This window comes from Nannospalax galili, unplaced genomic scaffold (genome assembly GCF_000622305.1).
Source record: "Nannospalax galili isolate Female #2095 unplaced genomic scaffold, S.galili_v1.0 scaffold259, whole genome shotgun sequence".
NCBI lineage: Eukaryota > Metazoa > Chordata > Mammalia > Rodentia > Spalacidae > Nannospalax > Nannospalax galili.
This window is the reverse complement of record NW_008344750.1, coordinates 1,724,139-1,745,984: the sequence shown is the minus strand read 5'-3', so window position 1 is coordinate 1,745,984 and position 21,846 is coordinate 1,724,139. Positions and strand designations below refer to the sequence as shown.

Sequence of the window (21,846 nt, the reverse complement as noted above, 5' to 3'; positions counted from 1 at the left end):
AAGATTATCTCAAAACTTTTTATTATTTTTATTTTATATGTATGTGTGTATTGCCTGCATGTAGGTAAGTGCACCTGTGTTGTGCAATGCCCACGGAGGTCAGAAGAGGCTGTTGGATCCCCTGGGACTGGAGCTACAGACAGTTGTTAGCTGCCATGTAGGTGCTGGGATTCGAACTCAGGTCTTCTGCAAGAACAACCAGTGTTTTTAACTGCTGAGCCATCTCTCCAGCCCCAGACTTTAAGATTTTGTTTCTTTAGTTTTGATTACCTGAGGTTTGATTGGTTCAGTTCTAACAGGTTCGATAGCTATGGTGGGTGCGAGGGAATTTTATTTTTAAATTATTTTATTATTATTATTATTTTGGTCTTTTTGACACAGGGTCTCCCTGTAGTCACAGCTGGCCTGGATTCACTATAGAGACCAGGCTGGCTTTGCACACACAGAGATACACCTGCCTCTGCCTCCCAAGTGCTGGGATTAAAGGCATGCACCACCACGCCAGGCTATTATTTATTATTTTTATTTATTTATTTATTTGTATGAGTGTATTGCATGTATGTAAGTTAAGTGTACCTGTGTAATGCAATGCCCATGGAACCCAGAAGAGGGTGTCAGATACCCTCAAGCTGGAATCATAATGTGGGCGCTAGGAACCAAACCCAGATCCTCTGCAAGAGCAGCCACTGAGTCATCTCTCCAGCCCTGGAATTTTATTTTTTATTTACCTTATAAAGTGTTGGATTTCCTTGTCTTAACACTTTTTCATATCTACTTATTCTTGTTTCTTTCTCTTTTTTTTTTTTTTTTGGTCTTTTTGAGACAGAGTCTCCCTGTAGCCCCAGCTGTCCTGGAACTCACTATGTAGACCAGGCTGGCCTTGAACTCACAGAGATCTGCCTGCCTCTGCCTCCCAAGTTCTGGGACTACAGGTGTGAGCCACCATGCCAGGCTCTCTCAGATATTTTTAAATCTGGGGCTGCTGCTAAAAAGTGTGTTGTGTGACACTACTCCTGGGGAGATGTAAAAAGGCATCTACTCACCTCAGATAGAGAACCTGTGACAGACCAAAGTAAAGATACCACCAAAGTCCAATTTGGTGAACCAATGAGTTTACTAGGGTTCTTGTAGAAATATGGGTGAGGGGTTACTTCTGGAGCTCTCTTGTTTCTGGTATTAGGTCCAGGAGACTCACTGGCTTATGATTTTAGGATAAGAGTCTAAATTCTTAATGTATCCCACTAGCAACTGCCTCTGGCCCTTACCTGCTTTTCTAGCTTTATTTTTCTCTCATCTTCTCTCTTGTTTCCAGTGCTGTGTTGATAGAACCTTTTCCAATTATTTGAAAGCTGTATACATTCTCCTGGTCTTATGATCTTTGCTTCCATTCACTCTCCCTAGAACACAGCCTGTGTTCCTTTTCTTTCTGAGCTAAGCCACAGTCCCACTGATGGTTAGTCTGTACAATATTTAGCACCAAACAAATCTGAAGCCTAAAATCTAAATCTAAAACATGAGGCTTACAATATGCCTTTCCAGATTTGCCACTTTTGTAAATTAGAGTACATTTTCTCTGATCACAAGACGCTGACATCTATGAGCTAAAAATTACTTCAGTTATACATCTTATTCTCTAAGGGATGTGGCCAAAGCAGAAGGGGATCAGAAAGGGAAAGCATTTTTAAAATAAAAGATGGTTGTCTTATTGGGTGTTGTGATGTTTTAATGTCAACTTGACACACTCTAGAATTACTTAGGAGAAGGGCTTCTGAGAATTTCTGTAAGAGATGATCTTAATTGTATTAATTGATATGGGAAATAATTACATTAATTACTGTGGGGTGCATCATCCCTTGGGCTAGCAGATCCTAAAGTGTTTAAGTGTAAAGAGAGAGGTGAGCACCACCATGCATTCATTTATTGCTTTGTGCTTTCTGATATGGATGCTGCATCAATCTTCTGCCACCTTAACTTCCCCACCACAGTGGACTGTACCTTGAACTGTGAGCCACAGTAAACCTTTTCTCCCTCAAATTGTTTTTACCATGGTATTTTATCACAGCAACAGAAAAGAAACTAAGATGGAAATTGGTACCAAGAGGTGGGACTGTTGCAGTGATAAACCTGACTCTGTAGTTTTAGGCCTTTGGAACTATTTTGTAGGAGGAATGTGGAAGAGTTTGGAACTTCGAGCTAGAAAAGCCATGATTGACCATTCTGGTGAGAGCTTGCAAGACAAAAACATGAAGAGATATGTGGATGGTGGGAATTTGGCTCATCAAGTTTCAGAGGGGAACAAGGACTCTACCAGGAATTGGGCTGGGGACCATTAATGTTACATTTTGGCCAAGAATGGTTCTATTCTGTCCATGTCTTGAGAACCTGAGTGAAGTAAATTAAGAGATAATGGACTAGTTTTTTTGCAGAGGAAATTTCAGTACAGGTGAGCATTCAAGCTGTGCTGATAAAGCATATGTGATTGTTAAAGAGACCAGCATCATTGAAGAGATGCCTCCTCGGCTGCACCAGGACAATAGGGCATGTGTCTTTGTTGTTGTTGTTGTTGTTTTTGAGACAGGGTCTCCCTGTAGCCCCAGCAGCCTGGAACTCACTATGTAGATGAGGGTGGCTTCAAATTCACAGAGATCTGCCTGTGTGCCTCCCAAGTGCTGGGATTGAAGGCATGTGCCACCACGCCTGGCAGGGAATGTGTCTTGAGGGCAAAACTCTGCTCCTTGGAGGCTCCATCTTATGAAGATCCAAATTCATTTAAAGAAAGAAAGTATAGGCTGAAGGAGTCCTATACTCCTTGAAAGCAACTGCCTAGGAGAGTGTTTCTTTCTTTTTTTTAAATATTTTATATTTATGTTTATGTGTATATTGCTTGCATGTAGGTAGGTGCACCTGTGTCGTACAATGCCCACAGAGGTCAGAAGAGGCTGTCACATCCCCTGGGACTGGAGTTACAGACAGTTGTTAGCTGCCATGTGGGTACTGGGATTTGAATCGGGTCTTCTGCAAGAACAGCCAGTGTTCTTAACCACTGAGCCATCTCTCCAGCCCAGGAGAGTGTTTCTTAAGGGTCAGCATACTGAAACTGATACAACTGTGGTCCAGGGGGGCTGATTCTATCCTGAGCTGGCAGTAGAGTTTGGTATCATCATCCATGTGATTGCTGGCTTTGAAGGCATGGAAGATGCAAGATTAAAGGGGTCATAAAGAGCAGCTAAAGTCAGTCACTGTGTGGCAGGATTGGTATCCCTGCAGAGAGCCCTTGGGAAGCCATTATGTGAAGCTGTCAAGATGAAGCCTCTGTTGAAATTGAGACTCCAGGATACTGGAGATGCCAGAACCATGGACTTCTGCCAGACAGAGCTGCTGGCACGGTATGGAGCCAGCCCAGAACAGAATCTATGTGTGCTGAGGGCACAGAGATGGAGGGGTAAGGCTTCTTAAGTCTTTTGGATCTCAGTTGATTATAAGCCCCAGATACTAGACATGCAACTGCAGACTTTGGTATTTGCCCTGCTGGATTTTGTGTTTGCTTTGATTTAATCATTCCTTGCTATGCCCCGATTCTTCCATTTGGAATAAAAAATGCTATTATATGTTGGAAGTATAGACATTTTAAAATTTTTATTTTATAGGGCTCACAGTTAAGAGCCTTTGGATTTTTAAAGTTTTGGAACTGTTAATGGCTATGGGAACTTTTAAAGTTGAACTGAGCATATTTTTGTGTTATAAGGCAGTCACAAGCTTATGAGGACAAGGGATTATGGCTTAACATGACATGTTTGTGTGCCAAGTTGACAAGGAGTGGAGTTGTAGTTAGTTTTGTCAACTATACACAATCTAGAATCATCTGAGGGAAGAGTCTTTAAGACCAGAAATTCTTTAAGAATTTCTGCAAGAGATTATCTTATGCTAATTGATATGGGAAGACCCACCCACTGAGGGCTGCATCATTCCTTAGGCTAGGGATCCTGGAGTGTGAAAGTGTAGAGAGGGAGCTGAGCACTAGAATGCATGCATTTTCCCCTCGCTTTCTGCTTTCTGACATGGACATGATATGACAGTTGTTTCAGCTCTTGCTGCCTTGACTTCCCCACCATGATGGATTATACTTTGAACTGTGAACGAAGATAAACTATGTCTCCCTTCAGTTGTCTTTGTCAGGGCATTTTATCACACAAACAGCAAAGAATCTAGACAGTTGTCACATCATTTGACTTCAGAACTTGTAGAAGAGTCAAGAAATGACAGATGATGAACAGCCAGGGAAAACCAATGAGAGTTAAAAACAGAAGGAAATTGCCAGTGAGTTCATCCCACTGGCAGTATTGAATGCTTGCTAGTCAATTGCTCTTTCTTTTCCAACACCCTCTGTGGAAAGAGCTGGAGTTCTGCTGAGGTTATGTTGGGATTCTAGATTTCCTTCAAGTGCTAAGGGAGTAAGTTAAATAAATCCATTCATGATAGTTGGATCTCAGTTTTCAGACACTGGGTCCAGTTGGAGATAATTCACATTTCAGTCTCCTCTGCTTCCCCTTTGAGACTGTTAGCTCCTCACTCTTAGAACCAGCAAAGGGGCTGTTCCTTTGTTACGAGGTAGCATCAGGTTAGCTCAGCCATTGCCTTGGAGTTGTCCATTGAAGAGCCAGAGAATGGTGGAATTCTTGCTCTATGGCTCTCTTGATGTAACACAATGACAATGTCAGGGACAATAATACCATTCCCAGGGTACTTCAAGCAAGAGATGCCTTGAGTTCACTTCTTGAACTCTGGGCCTCCAATCTCTATTCTGGTGGCAGAATCTCACTCTGTGGTTCCAAGACTTAGTGGAAAGAGCATGGTATTGGAATTGTAGACCTGTTCTCTTTCCTGGGACTCTTTTCCATTCCCTGTGCCTGCAAGGGTTCAGACCACAGGAGGCATGCCACACGGCACAAATGCCAGCCTTCTACCACTCCCCATAGTAGGCAGACATGGCCTCAGAGTCCTTCTTGACCAAACCATAACAGGTTGGTCTCAATAAGGCATCATCTCCCAGCAGGACCTCAGAGCTTTTCCTAGTACTACATGCCTGAGATTCTGAATATTTGCTTTGAAAGTTTCTTCATTCTGGAACTATCAAGCCTGGGAGCCTCATCTCATACCCTCTCTTGCATCCCACAGAAACCAGGGTGAAATGGCCCACACCTGCCGTGGAACCATCAACCTGGCCACTGCACACATTGACACGGAGGACTCTTGTGGAATCTTGCTGTTCAGCGGGGCAAGGACCTACCACCTCAAGGCTGGCTCAGAGGTGGACCGACAGCAATGGATCACCGTTCTGGAGCTGGCCAAGGCCAAGGCTGTCCGTGTGATGAAAACTGAGTCAGGTAGTGACCACTCAGCACTTGGGGTATATATGAGTGGTGTCATGGTAGACTGGAGGAAGTGGGACTCAAAAGCATTTAGGGAGCAACTCAAAATGTCGATGTTGGTGTGTGTCCTTTCCACTTGGCTCTGTGCATCCTCAGCAGTGAGAGTGCTATTCTGTTAAGGTGTTCACAGGTGGCTGGCAGCCCTGGGGATGGAAATGTTCACAGTGCCAGGGGCTATGTGTGCCTTTCTTTAGACAAGAATGGTGGTGAGGACTTTAGTGGAATGTTTCAGATGTTGCAGTGGCAGAAGTATGGTCTAGAGTGGGAGTCCAGGATGGAGTGCATATGCCTCTGTCTAGACTTGCCTCTTGCCCTCATTGTGGGAAGTGAAGACCATTTAGCCAGAGATGCTGCCTTGGCCATGAGGGCCATCAACTCAGATGTTCTGAGAAAGATTCTTTACTTTCATAAATTAATTTTAAATAGGCAAGATTTTTATATGATGTATAAGCCAATGGTTCCCAAATCCTGTGAGTAAAGTCTGTATGTGACTCCTGTCTCCTGCTGCCTGCCTTGTTCCCTCAGCAGACACACCAGTGGTGCCTGTGACTGGCATCTCTGTACATATGCTCAAGGAGGTGCTTACTTTAAAATGCACCACTCCAGCTTGCTTTGAGTGTTTACCTATACATCCGGTATGTTTCCCCTATCAGTACATTAAAAACAGCTTGTTTATTTTCAGTGTGATAATGGCTTGTCACTGTATGGAGCCTGTGGTCTGTTATGAGCTATTAGACTCTATAAAGATCTGCTTAGAAGAAAAAAATTTGAGTAAATTTTTATAATCGTGGATTTGGCAAAGGTTTTTTTTTTAGATATGACAACAAAAGCCTAAACAACCAAAAAAAATAGATAAATTGATTTATCAAAATTAAACCTTCTTCTGGGCATTGTAGTACATGCCTTTAATCCCAGCACTTGGGCAGAGGCGGGTGGATCTCTGTGAGATCAAGGCAAGCCTAGTCCATATAATGAGTTCCAGGCCAGCTGGGGACAGACACTGTCTCAAAAAAAAGAAAAGTCAAAAACTTCTGTGCTTTGGGATGGAGAGATGGCTCAGTGATTAAGAACACTGACTGACTTCTTGCAGAAGACTCAAGTTTGAATCCCAGCACCCACATGGCAGCTAAAACTGTCTGTAACTCCAGTTCCAGGGGATCCAACAGCCTCTTCTGTCCTCCATGAACACTGCACGACACAGGTACACTTACCTACATGCAGGTATAACACTCATACACATAAAAAATAATAAAAAAACTTCTATGCATTAAAAGTCAATTCAAGAAATAAAAAAATAACCCAGAAATGGTAGAGAATATTTGCAAGTCATATATTTAATAACAGTTTGGCACTGCAGTAGATAAAGAAACCTTTCAACTCAATGAAAAGGAAAACTACCCATTAAAAAATGGGTGAAAGGCCAGGTGTGGTGGCGTACGCCTTTAATCCTAGCAGTCAGGAGGCAGAGGCAGGCAAATCTCTCTTGAGTTTAAGGCCAGCCTGATTATCTACATAGTGAGTTCCAGGCCAGTTGGGGCTACAGGGAGACCTTGTCTCAAAAATATGAGGAAAAAAATGGGTAAAGTACTTAAATAGTTTTCCAATGGAGATACACAAAGAGCCAATAAACTTTAAAAAAAAAATCACTAGTCATTGAGGAAATACTGATCAAAACCACAATGAGCTATCACTTCACACCAGCTATGGTGGTTTTTGTTTTATTTTTTAAAGAAAGGAATATAGAAATGATCCCAAAAGATCATTGCTGTTGGGAGGGTACAGTGGTGTAGCCACTATAGAAAATAGCGGTCCTTCAATAAGTTAAATATAGGATTATCCCGGTCTGACAGTTCTACTCCTCAAAAACAACTGAAGATAGTATTCATACAAACTCTTACGACTGATAATAGCAGTTTCCACAATAGACAAAAAGTGGGAACAACACGAACATCTGTCAGCAGAAGAATGGAGAAACATTGCGATAGATGCACATGCAGAATACTGTTCAGCCATGCAAAGGACGTGTTTATATATGGTACATCGTTATAGTAACTGAAAAAAAGTCAGACCCTGAAAACCATATTGAATGGTTCCACTTATATTGAGTATCTAGTGTGAGCAGATCCAGAGAAAGGAAGAAGACTAGTGGTTGCTAGGGCCTGGGGGATGAGAGGTGGCAACTGCTTTATGAACATACATGTATGTAGTTTTCTTCTGGGGCAATGAACGTGTCGTAACTAGACAGAGGAGGGGACTGCACACACAACATTGCGAGTGTTAAATATTGCTGAACTGTACATTTTTAAATGGCTAAGAGGATAATTTTTGTGTTTTTATAAACAGACACAGACAGACAGACAGACACACACACACACACGTCATCTTTGGTGGCTTACCAATGTTTTCAGAGTAAGATCTGACCTCCATCGCCTTGGAAGTCAGGCCCTGTATGATTGGACCCCTCTGTTTTGTTTTCTGGTCTCTGTGCCAGCCTCAGGGCCTTTGTACTCACTGCTCTCCCGGCCACCCCAGCTCCTGCTCCTGAGCATCCTGCTCCCCCAAGCTCCCGTCCCAGCTTACTGTCATTTACACCACCCCCCTCTGTCCGGGCATCTTCATCCTTGTCATTTCCTCCACTGCATCTGTACGAAAAACTGATTTGTTTTATTTTGTGTCTTCTTAATAAAACTGAAGTTCCTCCAGGGTAAAAAGAGAACCCATTGTGAGCTCAGGGCCTAGCACTAAGCGTTGCAGTGGAGTCAGTGCCCAGTGAGGACCTCTTATGGGGCCAGTATTCCATGGCACCCTCAGCATCTCCAGATACCTCCTTGGTGGGGGGGAGGTCCTAAGGTGTGCTTTCTTTCTATTAGTCACCACTAGAACAAATGAAAGAGCTCCTGGAGGTTAGCACAGAGGAAGGAAGTCAGACCAAGCCTGGCCATGCTGAAAGGCTAAAGAGTTGGGTCTATAACTCCAGAATTTGGGTGAACAGGACAGAAGGATCATGAGTTCCAGGACAACCTGGGCCACCTGATGAAATCATGTCAGATGAGGGGGGAGGTTGGGGCCATTGAAAGGTGGTGGCCAAGAGCTAGCCTGGGTGAGAGGCCCCAGGTCCTTCCAGAGCTTGGTGCTGTCTTTCTAGGATAACTTTTCACTTTTTCAATTCTTCATTCTCCAGCTTTGGTGGAATATTCTATAGTAGCACAGGAGTCAGGGACAGGCCTGACACTCGGCAAATGTCCATGTCTCTTGGTACCTCAGTCTCTTCATCTATGAAATGAGCAGCTGTCCAGGGTTCTCCCCAAGCCCTTGTCAAGCTGTAGGGCTCTGGTTAAACCAGTTAGTAGTTCTGTGCCCCAACTCTCAAAAATTATCCTGCCCATAGCCAGTGGCAAGAGCTGTGACAGAACTACCCCCACACAGGAGGTTGGGTTTGAGAGACAAAGGGGAAACTGTCCTGTGTACCCTGCTTCATGTGCTTCCCCGATATGTGGGCACAGTTCTAGATGCTTCATCTTTGGAATCACATCCCTCACCCCTGGGCAATGAGATTGCTGTGGTTGGGACATGAAATGTCCCTCTCCCAAAAGGCACATTTGTTGGGTTTTTTTTTTCTCTAGTTGGTGGTACTGTGGGGAGGTTCTGAAAACTTTTGTGTTTTAAGATTTTTGTTTTATGTGTATGAGTGTTTTGCCTACATGTATTTAAGTGCACCACATGTGTGTAGTGCTTGCCAAAGCCAGAAGAGGGCATTAGATCCCCTGGAACTGGAGTTATGGACAGTTGTTAACTGCCATGTGGGTGCAAACCCTCTGCAAGAACATCCAGTGCTCTTAACCGCTGAGCATCTCTCTAGCCCCTAAATAAATGTAATTTAAAATAAAGACAGCTCTTGTATTAGCTGGTCCCGCCCATAGTCCAGGGTGAGTTCCTCCCCTATAATATCATTTTCCTTCTGTTTCTGATGTTTAATCTAATATCTAATCATAAAGACCTTTAGGTCTAAACTGCATGCACTTAAGGGATATGTTCACATATTGTATATAAACTGGAGATTCAGTGATCTCAGTCAAGTGACTGTTACACAGTAGGTTCAGGCTTCCAAAGCCTCATTCTAACTGCTGCATTACCAGTGTCAACATAAAATGCTCTTATGTCCCTTGGACCTCTCTAAATTCTGGTCAGGATAATGTCACAGACCATTTTACCCCTGTAGCTACTGAAAATGTCTGACTTCATTTTCCCCGTTTCCTCCTGTTCCCTCCCTCAATGCCCTGCCAATAAACCACAGCCTTTTTAAGTTGCCTTGGTCATAGTGTTTTATCACAGCAACAGACAAGTAACTAATACAGAAGGCATGATGGAGTGACTCAGTCTGTGATGGGAGCATGTGGCATCAGGTCTTCACATGGTGTTAGACCAGGAAGCAGAGAGAGCTGGACTGGAACCAAGGGCAAATAGAACCCTTCTAAGGCTCGTCCCTAGTGACCTACTTCTGCCATCCAGGCGGGCCCTGCCTCCTAAAAACTCCACAGTTGAGCATTTGAAAACATAGGCTTGTGGGGGACATGACAGAGTGTATGGTTGGCCAGTAACAGGCATCAATTGCAGGGAATGGTCACCTAGCATCTGTGCAGGGCCTCTCTGGAGAGCTGACCCCCTCCTTCCTTCAGTTGTAGGCTCTGGTAGAGGGGACCCAGGACACCAGGCCTGCCCCTTCTCCTGGTCTCCCTTGGTCTGGTCCCTGTTTTACTGACCTGAGGAACATGGTTGACCCTTGAAGTACTTTGGTCTTTTCTTCCAGGTTTTCTTTGGGAAAGGGCAGCCAGGCATCTATTGTCTTTAGATGTTCATGTTTTTTTAAATCAAAGGTCAAGAAGGCAACTGTCTGTTCTCTCACAGTGGACTGTGATGGGAAGGTTTTATATTCTCCCTGGTATCTTTGAGGGATTTAGAAATTATTGTGTGCTGTATTTGAGCACACACACAATTGAATAGGTAGCCCCTTATAAACCAACCTCCCTACCTGCATGAGGCCTGCTGGACCTACTCATGTACAGGAAAACCATAAAGTCCGCTTGTGACCATGTCCTGCCACTGTACTGCTTTCTGAGATGAAAATTCACCTGATGGCAGACGTCTGTCTCTCCTTGACTGCAGGTCAAATGACCACACATCTCTCCTGCCCCTGTCCTCCTGTAGAGTCCTGGCTTCACGGCTCCTGTGCCTATCTCTTTGCCCTGCTACTTTGCAGGAAGCCCAATCCTACAAGGCTGGGATCTTTTTTTCAAAAGACAGGGTTTTACTGCATAGTCTAGGCTGGCCTGGAGCTTGCTATATATTACAGTCTGGCCTTGAACTCATGATCCTCCTGCCCCTACTTTCTGGTTCTGGGATTATAGGTGTTTGTCACCATACCTGGCTTGTAACTGTCATTTTTTTATTGGTTTTAAATAGAGTTCTCTTTGTTTTATTAATTGGATGATAAATCTTGCTAGGCCACCTCACCTGTGGATCCTCCATTGCACATGACTACATAGCCGGGATTCTTATATTTCCTATCTTCTTGACCACGCAGCACATCCACTTGCCAGACCACATGCTGGTATCAGCCCCTTTGCGACCTCTTGTGGATGTCTGCCCAGCTGCTGGAGGACAGCATCCACACCCACTTAGGTAGATCATAGCCTAACCAGGAGTGTCCAGGAGTGTCCAGCCTTTGACGCTACAACATGATATTGTCACCTACAAATATGTTGGGCTGTGTTCATAGTTATGAGATGTACCAGGTCCACAAGCCACAGGCTGGACATGCCTGGGTCCTAAACAGTCCTGTTTCTATCCTACCACCCCACATGGTAATGCTATCCTCACAGGGTCTGGGAGCAGAGAGCATGCTGGGCTATGGACAGATGATGGTGGAGGCCTCAGATGATGTCTCAGGTAGCAGATCAGAGGACCTCCTTACCTGGCTGGAGATGGACAAGGCCACATGTCACAAGCGACCAGGGCTCACATTCAGACCTTGCAGGGCAGTCTTTTCTTTTTTGGATTCTCAAACCTTTTCTTATGCTTTTCTAGAAAACTCCAAGTGAGAAAGGGTACAGAGTTTTCTTACAAGGAGTTAGGCAAGATCAGGACAAGATGCTTAGGATTCTTCTCTAAGTAGAATTCTTTGATGCCGAAAAGCTTTATCTGATGTTCACAGCTGTTATCTGGTGGCTGGGTAGTCTTTAGAGGCATGCTGGACCTGGTACTCACTCATCTGTCTTTGTAAGATTCCGTGGATTATCAAACTGTGGGAGACAAGCCCAGTCAGAGGAAGGGATACCCTCCAGGCATCTCCTTCCCCCCGAGAGGTGCTAACCAGGCCCAGTGATGGGTCAGCTGTGCACATGGCTGCATGCTCTATCCTATGCCACTTGTTCTTCCAAATTCTAGCATGTCACTGCCCCTGCTGGGTTTGTTCCCCACTCAGCCCTCAGGTCCTCCATTGGCCTCTAAATTGTTCTCAAACTCAATGCCTATCCTTGGCATCTTCAGCCATCCCCCTGTGCGGGGGACCTAGCCCTCACTAGGCCCTGTCTACTTTCCATCCCTACCTGGCCACCTGTGGGCCCTGTGGCTCCAGTTCAGTTACCTCAAGATTAGAAATGACCCATGGCACCTGTCCTTCTCATACTGTAGACCTTTGTGACCCTCTGCAGTAGCTTGCTTTCTTTTCCTTCCTTAGCTGGCCTTCCCCTGTGGTGGTTCCCACAGCCCCTACTGAGGCAGGTCCTTGCCTTCCTGCCTAGTTGTCTTATTCCGTCATGCCTATTTGGCTTCCCCTTGAACCGTGTGCAGCCTTGGGTACCAGATAGGCCTAGGCTCACATCCTAACTGTGGCACACTATTAGCTGGCTCACTGTTCTGTTTCATCACCCATAGAGCTGAGGGTTGTCAAAAAAAAAAAAAAAATCCAATTGTGTTACAAAATGCCCAGGATGGTACCTGGAGTGTGGCAGTGAGGCTATTGCTTTATGGTTGCCCTGGCAGCTCCATACCCTCTACCTCTAGACAAAGGGGCCAGGGTCTCTTTGATGAGCTTAGTAAGCATGTCACTCAGCACCCCTGAAAGCCCAGGGCTACTGCTGAGCCTTATCACCGCCTGCCCCTCACGATTCCCCCGCCACCTTCCTCTCCCTTCTCCCAGTGGCTCTTGAAGCTCTTGGCATGTATTCACTGCTGTCACTCAGCAAAAGAGCTTGCTTTCTTATTCAGAGAACAGAAACAAGTTCACAGCCTGGACCACCTCAAGCTTTCTGTATTCAGAACTGCTGCATCCATCCTGTGAGGAGCCTCTTCAAAGCAGCACCTGGCCCTGAGGACCATTTTCTCCTCACTTGGAGGCTAGATTTCTTTTTGTCAGCTCTCTTCCATCTCCTCAGCCTGTCTGGTGGCTTCTCCATGCTGCCTTTGATCCTCTGCCTGCTGCCTGGAAACTGCCTTTGCTAAGACCTTCCAGATCTCACAGATCTCACAGCGACACCAAAGTATCACCTTGCCACCCACCTGTGCCTCCCACCTGTGCTTCTCACATTCAGCTTGTTACCAGGTCCTGCCAGAGACATCCTGGAATAGTTTCAAATCTGCTCCCTGCCATCCATCAGCACAGTCTCACCCTGGCTCAGTTCCCCAACCTCTGGGATTCTGGTCTCCAGGGTCTCCCAGTAGAACCTCCCCAACAGCCAGGGGGAAACTTCTAAAATGTAGTTCTGCTCAGTTCCAGTGCCAAACCTGGGACAGAATGCCCAGAGTGCCTGCGGCTCTGTGCATGCCCTGAAAAATGAAACAGCCACGTGACCAGGATTTGAGGTACACCAAACACGTGGTGAGTTTGCAAGTATTTCATTCCAGTATCTTCTGGGCTGTGGTGAGATGCACAAGGTTGCAGAGAGCTTCAAGAGAAGCCCTCCAGTTCAAGCTCAGACAGCAGCAAAGGGTCTCCTGGGTATGACAGCAGGGGCATCAGGGGAGCCTACAGGTGCTGGAGATGCTGCAGAAATCCTTCACTGTAATAGAAGTCCTCAGAGGACTCTCCTCTTTCTACTTGACCCTAAATATGGGTGCAGTGGTAGGCAGTGGGTCCATGTATAAAGCTCTGGTGTTGGCCTATAAGTTATAGGTCAGCCTGGACTACATACATGGTAAGGCTCCTGTCTAAGAAAAATGTTAAATTGTTTATAAATTGTTTATGTGTCCAAGCCGTATCATGTGTAGGTAATTTCACTTGAAAATTCCATAAAACACATAGAAACCATGTTCAATGTCTTCTAGAAAATAAAGAGTGGTAATTCCCAACTCATGATATAAAGACAACATTTCCCTGAAACCAAACTAGATGGTACAAAGATGCCAACATCCTACTTTACTCTGAATACTAAATGGGTCTTCCCTGAGATGAGCAAAGTCAAAGATGTCCACTCTCACCGCTGATCATCCTCATACTGCAATCCTAGCCAGCGTAATAAATTAAGAGAAATAAATAAAGCACACAAATTGGAAAGGAAGAAGCAAATTATCCCAATTTTCAGATGACATGACAGAATTGCAGAAAAATCCATAAAAGTTAGTAGCACAGAATCCTCTGCCCTGCAAAAACCAAATGAAAACCACCTGGGTGGGGTGCTGTGCTGTTTGCTGGCTTGCTTGATTTTCCAGCTTCCTAAACTGGGCATCAAAGACCAACCTGGGCTCCATTCCAAGATCATAGCTCAACAGCAATAACAGACAGACTTTACGCGCGCGCGCGCACACACACACACACACACACACACACACACACACACACAGCCACTGTTTGAGCTTAAAATACAAATCAAATGTTTTGATATGGCTATCCTATTTGACAAATTTTATTTATCATGTATTGTGTATCTGAAATCCAAACATAATGGAACTTTCCATTTTATCTAACTACACTTAATCCTGTCCCGGGGGATCCTGATACCCTGACTACTTGGAGGCTGTGCTGTGGCAAACCTCCTGGTGAGCAAATGAGAAAATGCTTTCAGTTGACACAGGGGGGCGCTAGAGGATGGCTCCTTTGTTTGCTTCTAAACCAGTGTCTAGTGAGGCTCCAGGCTGCTTCCTACATAACAGTACTGTGAATCATTTTTAGATCTTCAAGTCCACCTTACAGAGTGAAGTGGTGTCTGGGAAGCTGTAAGAATTGGATGCAGAGCCAGCCATCTTTCTGCCTGAGGCCTTTACTCCTCAAGGGCTCTTTGCTCCTGCCCTGCACCCCTCCCAGCTGCTCTATCACCACTTTGATGTCACAGCTCTATTCTGATATTACAGCCCCAGGCCAGAATATACCAGCAGCCCAGATTCTGCCCTTTGAGCAACCAAGCAGGCAGTTGAACAGGGGTGGAGTGTGGGTGGCTGGTGGCCCTGGGGGTCAACCCTTAAGAACCATCTGGGCACCCTGCCAGCCTACTGCTCCAAGATGAAAATCCTCTAAAAGGCAGGACCAGGAAGGTTTCCTCCTGCCCCTCTTGGCCATCGTCACCCTGATGTGGAGTGGGGAGTTGTTACGGTTCTGGAAATAGTAGCTGAAACTTTCTGTGTCCCCAGGGATGCTTTGAACACTTAACAGTTCTTGACAGTGTGAAGGAATAGCTTTCTCAAATGTAATGTCTACCTCCCTCCCTCACTCCCTCCATTTCTTTTGAGGCAAGGTCTGGCTATGTAGTCCATGATGGCCTGGTCCTCAAACTCATAATCCTCCTGCCTGCCTCAGCCTCCTGAGTGCTAGGATTGCAAATGTCTGCCAAGAAAGGGCCCATTCTGTAGTTTGATATAGGAAACTTTCTGTATTTTATTAAAATCCGGGATATACCAGGCATGGTGGCATATACCTTTAATCATAGCACTCAGGAGGCAGAGGCAGGAGGATCTCTGTGAGATCCAGGTCAGCCTGGTCTACATAGCAAGTTTCAGGCTAGCTGGGACTGTACGGATACCTGTTTCAAAAAAAAAAAGAAAAAAAAATACCAGACGAGATGAATTGGGGAACAGAGGCACATCTGGGGGGCTCATGGCTCTTTGTGACTTCAGCAACATCTTGTATAGTATTGTCATTTGTTTGAAAGAGGTATAGGTAAAGGCCTCAGCTGCCTATAAGGAGGCTATAAAGCTTTTGGGACAGTATTTTAAAAGCCTTTTGTTTCATTGTTTTTTTAAAGTTAAGCTAGAAACTAGACAGAAGAGTCTCAGAAACACACATGTACCAGCCACACTGATACTGATACCTCTGCCACCGGTTTGCAGCCTGTCTCTGACACATCAAGTCATTCCATTCATCTGGATTTCTTTTCTTTCTTCTTTTTGTACTGGGATTGTACCTAGGGCCTTAAACTAGTGTTACAGTGTAGGGGTCTTGATCAATTAAAGAATTAAAAAGCAAGACGAATCTCAGACACAGCAGGTAACAAAATTTATTAAAAACAGTGGTGCACGCCTTTAATCTCAGCCCTCAGGAGGCAGAGGCAGGCGGATCTCTGTGAGTTCAAGGCCAGCCTGGTCTACATAGTGAGTTCCAGGACAGCTGGGTCTACAGGGAGACCCTGTCTCAAAAAGACCAAAAAGAAAAAAAAAGTAAAGAAAGACGAATCTCAGACACAGCAGGTAACAAAATTTATTAAAAACAGTGGTGCACGCCTTTAATCTCAGCCCTCAGGAGGCAGAGGCAGGCGGATCTCTGTGAGTTCAAGGCCAGCCTGGTCTACATAGTGAGTTCCAGGACAGCTGGGTCTACAGGGAGACCCTGTCTCAAAAAGACCAAAAAGAAAAAAAAAGTAAAGAAACATACACACACACACACACACACACACGCACACACACACACACACAAACACACACACAGCACACACACACACACACACACACACACACACACTCATACAGAGAAACAGATTCCCCACAAGTGAGGAGGGGATTTGAAAACTGAAACCCAAAGCCCCCTAGAGGGCTTAGACATTTAAAGTTCTGGTGGTATAGTGCGAGTCCCTTCCCCTTATTTTGGATTGGTCAAATTAAACAAAGAAGAGGGAGCTGATAGGCCCACAGCTTCATCAGAGCACCGTCCAGAACAGAGAGACACATTCAGGCAGGTCAGCTGAAAGGGGTGGGGGTGGGGGGGCTGCTGGAGTTAAAAATAAAGCCTGCCAAGCCTTAGTTGGAGTGAAGACGAAACAGAGGACCGGCATTTTGTTGTTTATCCATGGCCTCTTTATCTCTCTTGACTGTCAGAGTGCTTACCTGCCTTTACTAGGCACGCACTTTACCACTGAACAGAATTCCCAGCTCCCTTTTTGTGAACTTGGAATCTTTCTGCCTCACCCCCTAAAGTAGTTGGGATCATAGATGATCATAGACCTATACCAGCTGATAGTTCTTAATATATAGCTTTAAATTATAAGGATTCTTCTTCTTTTTTTTTATTTTAAAGATAGTCTTACCATGCAGTCCTGACAGGTCTAGAACTCATTGTGTAGTCCAGGTTGGCCTTGAACTCACAGCGTGCACCACCACACCCAGCACTGTTCTTTTCTTTTAAATGTATTTTATTATTTTTATTTTATGTGTCTATCGCCTGTATGTGTGTAAGTACATTCTTGTCATGCAGTGGCCACAGAGGTCAGGGTGTCAGATCCCCTGGAACTGGTGTTAGCTGCCATGTGGGTGCTGGGACTCATACCCTGGTGCTCTGCGAGAGTAGCCAGTTCTCTTAACTGCTGGGCCATCTTTCCAGCCCCCTTTTTATTTTCTTAAAAAAAAAATATAGCTGAGCCGGGAGTGGTGGCACACGCCTTTAATCCCGGCACTCGGGAGGCAGAGGCAGGCAGATCTCTGTGAGTTCAAGGCCACCCTGGTCTACATAGTGAGTTCCAGGACAGCTGGGGCTACAGGGAGACCCTGTCTCAAAAAGACCAAAAAATAAATAAATAAATAAATAAATAAATAATGAAGTTTATTTAAAGGAGTTCTTTCCTTGTGTCCTTCGGAGTATGTGGAGGTAGAAAATGGAATTCAGAAGATTGAGAACCAGACCAGTGTTGGCTTCCAGAAGAGAAGCTGGCTTCAGTGGAGCAGAGTCCCAAGACATCAGAAAGGAATTTAGGGACCTTTGTCTGGGAGATTTTGGTTCTTCCTAGAGAAGATGGGAGGGAGACCTCAGAAGGATGCAGTCTACTTTTGTTGTTGTTGTTTTGTTTTTTTGAAACAGACTCTCCCTGTAGCCCCAGCTGGCCTGGATCTTGCTATGTAGACCAGGTTGGCCTCCATCTCACAGAGCTCCTGCCTGCCTCTGCCTCCTGAGTGCTAGGATTAGAGGCATGTAGCATTAGGCCTGTGCAAGGACAGTCTTCTGATGACAGCCTTGGATGGGAGGTATGCTTAATAGAAGGGCCTGAGTGGAAGGAGTTGATGACCAGGGCTCAGAGTTTACGTGGCTCTCTAGCGTCTGCATCATAAAAGGAAGAGCCACTAGAACACAGCACAGAACACTGATCTGTATGTATGACTGGTTTGGCTTTGGATGTGACCTTACAAGGGTCACATACAGCCCATACAGATGACTGTGGTGTGCTTGCTCCCAAGGAGCCCATGTAAATCAGTGCCCGCTGAAAGAGGTTCAGGGTAAATGGGTCACCAGAGCTCAAAATGGATGTACAGCACTCAGAAGGAGTCGATGCTCTGTTGTCAGAGAAACTGAGTTGGATTTTCCCAGTGAGGATGACAGGCAGTGCTTTTTTGACCTGGTACCTCCTTTCTGGGACCTCAGCCTGCCAGCTAAGCCCAGCAGCCAGCTCAGAGGTTGGCCCCCTTATTGTAGTAGAAATATGGGCACTGTGGAATTTTCTTTAATTAGAGGTGGTGGTGATGTTCTTAGGAAGAGGTCAGAGCTTAACAAAAGTCATTGTCTGTATATGATACTCTCTTGCCATTATGGTAATTTTAGCATCATTTTCCTGCCAGGGCAATTATCCTGCTTACTAATTGCTTCCTTTGTAACTTAGAGGCACACTAACATGTTCTTTTGTAATTACCAGATAGGGCAGGCTGGTGCTTTGTTGTCATTTAGAGTCAACTTACACTGGACATTTGGGCATGAGCACAGGGCTCTCTGTCATTGGTTCCCCAGGCCAAGGGCCTTGGCGACCAGGTTGCCACACTTGGCCTTGACCTGAAGCAAGCAGGACTGTGACATTCCTGGTACCTTCTGAATTCCACTTTACCTTTTAGTGCTTGGTTTGGAAATGCACCGTCAAAGCTCAAGGCTACTAGTCTAGACTACAGACTGGAAGGCTGGATACTGCGTCTTGGTTGCCTGGTGGTGTGAACAGGTGTGGCTTAACTAAAGGGGTACACAATTTGGGATCCTGACTTTGCCTTTGAGTCTCTATGAGACTTAAGACAACGGCCCTTGGAAATGCTTGAAAATGCTGCCGTTATCATTATCCCCACTGTCCCAGGCTCCTCAGCTAACAGATCTGTATGCAATGTACAATGGTCTCATATATCTGGGATGTGGAACAGCTACCCTGAACTGGAAATGCCGAGAGAGAGACAGAGACAGAGAGAGAAAGAGAGACGTGGGGGAAGCTGTTTCTTTTTTTAAAATATTTTATTATTTTTTATTTTATATGTATGAGTATATTGCCTACATATATATGAGTGCACCTGTGTCGGGCAATGCCACGGAGGTCAGAAGAGGGCTTCGAATTTCCCTGGAACTGGAATTAAGGACGGTTCGTAGCCACCATGTGGGTTCTGGGAATCGAACCCGGGTCCTCTGCAAGCGCAGTCAGTGCTCTTAACTGCTGAGCCATCTCTCTAGCCCACACCTGTGTTTCTATACAGTGCCGGTTGATAGTGGGGAACAAAACCCCACTCAAACTGACTTTTGGGCAAGAGAAATTATGGTCAGAGCAGGAAGAGTGCTCCTTGAGGACTGGTACAGGCAGTACTTCTCAGTTCTGCTCCCATTTACAGTTCTTTCCCAGGGTCCCTGCTGTGTCCTTTCCTCCTGCAGACTGGCTTCTTTGTTCTTCTGTAACTTTGTTGTACAGGTGGTCTGATCAGCACTGGATGTGCCTGGCTTTGTGACTACTGTGCCCCAGTTTCACATTCTTCCATGACAGACTGCAGCATGACAGATGACTTCTTCTAGCAGGTCACCAGCCTCAGTCTGATCAGATGTAGCCAAAGCAAAGTAGAGTCATGCCTGAGTGTGTGTCTAGCGCAGGAGTATTAAACCTTGTCCCTTCTCCTGGGTGCTCTCCAAAGGAGCTTTCCCTGACCACCTTCAGCCTACCCACTGGCTCCCAGCCTCCATCCAGCCCAGGGACTCAGTGTGGCCACAGAGCTTCAGGCTGGAGCAAACCACTGCCTTCCTTTAAAGGGGCTACCTACCACTCAGGGTGCTAGTGGGTAGGCTTCCTCCCTTCATCAGCCTAGCAGCATCCTTTGTTCCATGTTTGGTGGTTTCTGGTGACGAATACTATTCTAGTTCCCTTTCTCTTGCTGTGATAAAACACTCTGACCAAAAGCAAGTTAGAGGAAGGAAGGGTTTATTTGGTTTATACTTTCAGGTCACAGTCCATCACTGAGGGGAATCAGAGCAGGAACTTGAAAGCAGAAACCAGGGACGAATTCTGGCTTGCCTATAGACTCTTGCCTCACTAGTTCTCTTATACAGCTGAATGAATACAGAATGAATGAATGAATGAATGAATGAATGAATATATATCAGCTTAGCTCACAGGATAGAGCCCGAGTAGTTCAACAATGGCTGCACCACACTGGAGAGACTGAGAATCCATAGTCACTCAGTCCATGAGGCCAGATGTCTCAGTAGTCCCAATCTGGCACTGAAGGTCTGATGAATTCCAAAATATCAGCTAGTCTTCGGTCTACAGCAGCAAGATGAACTCACTAGCGAGAGAGAGAAGGCAAGCGGCAAAAAGCAAAGCCATGGCCTTTTATATGGGCTGCCATCAGAAGGTAACGCCCACATTTAGGGTATGTCTTCCAGCTTCAGATGATCCAATCAAGAAGATCTCTCTCATTTCAGTTAATCCCAGATTCAGTCAAGTTGACACTCAGGATTAGCCATCACAGTGGTAAATGTAGCCTTCTTCCCTTGGCCCATTTTCTCAGTCTGTTTTCTATTGCTGTAATGGATTATGATAGATGAATTCAGAGTGAAGGTTTGTTCTGCTGACTATTCTGAAGATTTGCAAGGTCAAGATCAGGCAGCTGTATCTCTTGAGGACCTTCTTGCTAGTGAGGACTTTCTGTGGCTCAGAGCATCACATGGCATGACAGATGTGCTCGCTCATGTCCTTCCTTGTCCTCTCCCTTCTCCCCCTCAGCCCCACCTCCTCCTCCTCTTTTGAATTTAATAGAGCTTTTATTTCCATGATCAAAAGAATGAGGTTCATGGAATTTATAAAGATTAGTATCAGGCGTCCACCTCCACCTAAAACTGCTGTTTTTGACTGGCCTAAATCTTGATTGTAATTTCTTTAGGCACATCTGTGAATGTTCTGTACTCTGATATACAGAGTAAATTAGCTTCTTGTGGCAGCTGGGTAATTACTACATCCTGCGTGTCTGGGTGGTGGTGGATGCAGAAGAGGGATGGCGCTGTATCTAATAAAGTATTACACATGAGGAGACATTTTAATATTAAGAAAGTGGAGGAAGTAGGAGACTCCCTCTTCTGTAGAACAAAGAGCCCCAGTTTCTAACGCCCAACATTTTTGTTCTCTGGGATGAGGTTCTCTAAGCAGCTATTCATGAACAAAATTTGTGCAGATCAAAGGACAATTCTCTGCAGGGGCTCAGGGAACAATTAACATCAAAATGTGGCCTGTTTACAATGTACAAAGCAAATGTTCACACAACAGTGTAAATAAGGCATAGTTTTTAATCTAATCTAAACATAAGGGCCCAGCACCTGCCTCTGCATACATCCCTATGCCATCATATACATTCTTGGTACTGGTGACTTTGCACGTAGCCAAGCATACTTTCTGCAGAGTTCAAACAGGGCAGTGGTCTCCAACATCTCCGCCCTTTTTTATTTGTTTGTTGTAAGGAGGCAGTAATGGTGATTTCTATTGGTTAATGCAGTGTTGTACACTGTACAGAAAAGACACAGTTATAGCCACAAAGAAAAATGCAATAAAAACAATGTCTTGATTTTTTGATCACTTTGGGAACTAAAACCCCAAATTTCAGTCATTATACTTTTAATGATTTGGTCATTAGAAGTATCTAGTTGCAGCTGAGTGTGGGGGTGCATGCCTTTAATCCCAGCACTCAGGAGGCAGAGGCAGGTGGATCTCTGTGAGTTCAAGGC

General features: G+C 45.2%; 1 protein-coding gene across 2 annotated transcripts in view; it reads left to right on the top strand.

The window, feature by feature from the left end:
• Positions 1-21,846, top strand: part of Osbp2 (oxysterol binding protein 2) — a 227,059-nt gene that overhangs the window by 65,604 nt on the left and 139,609 nt on the right. For both annotated transcript variants that reach the window (XM_029567336.1, XM_008841038.3), the window contains exon 2: positions 5,176-5,384. In XM_029567336.1, the coding sequence (XP_029423196.1) occupies positions 5,176-5,384 (209 nt within the window). The remainder of the gene's footprint in view (positions 1-5,175; positions 5,385-21,846) is intronic.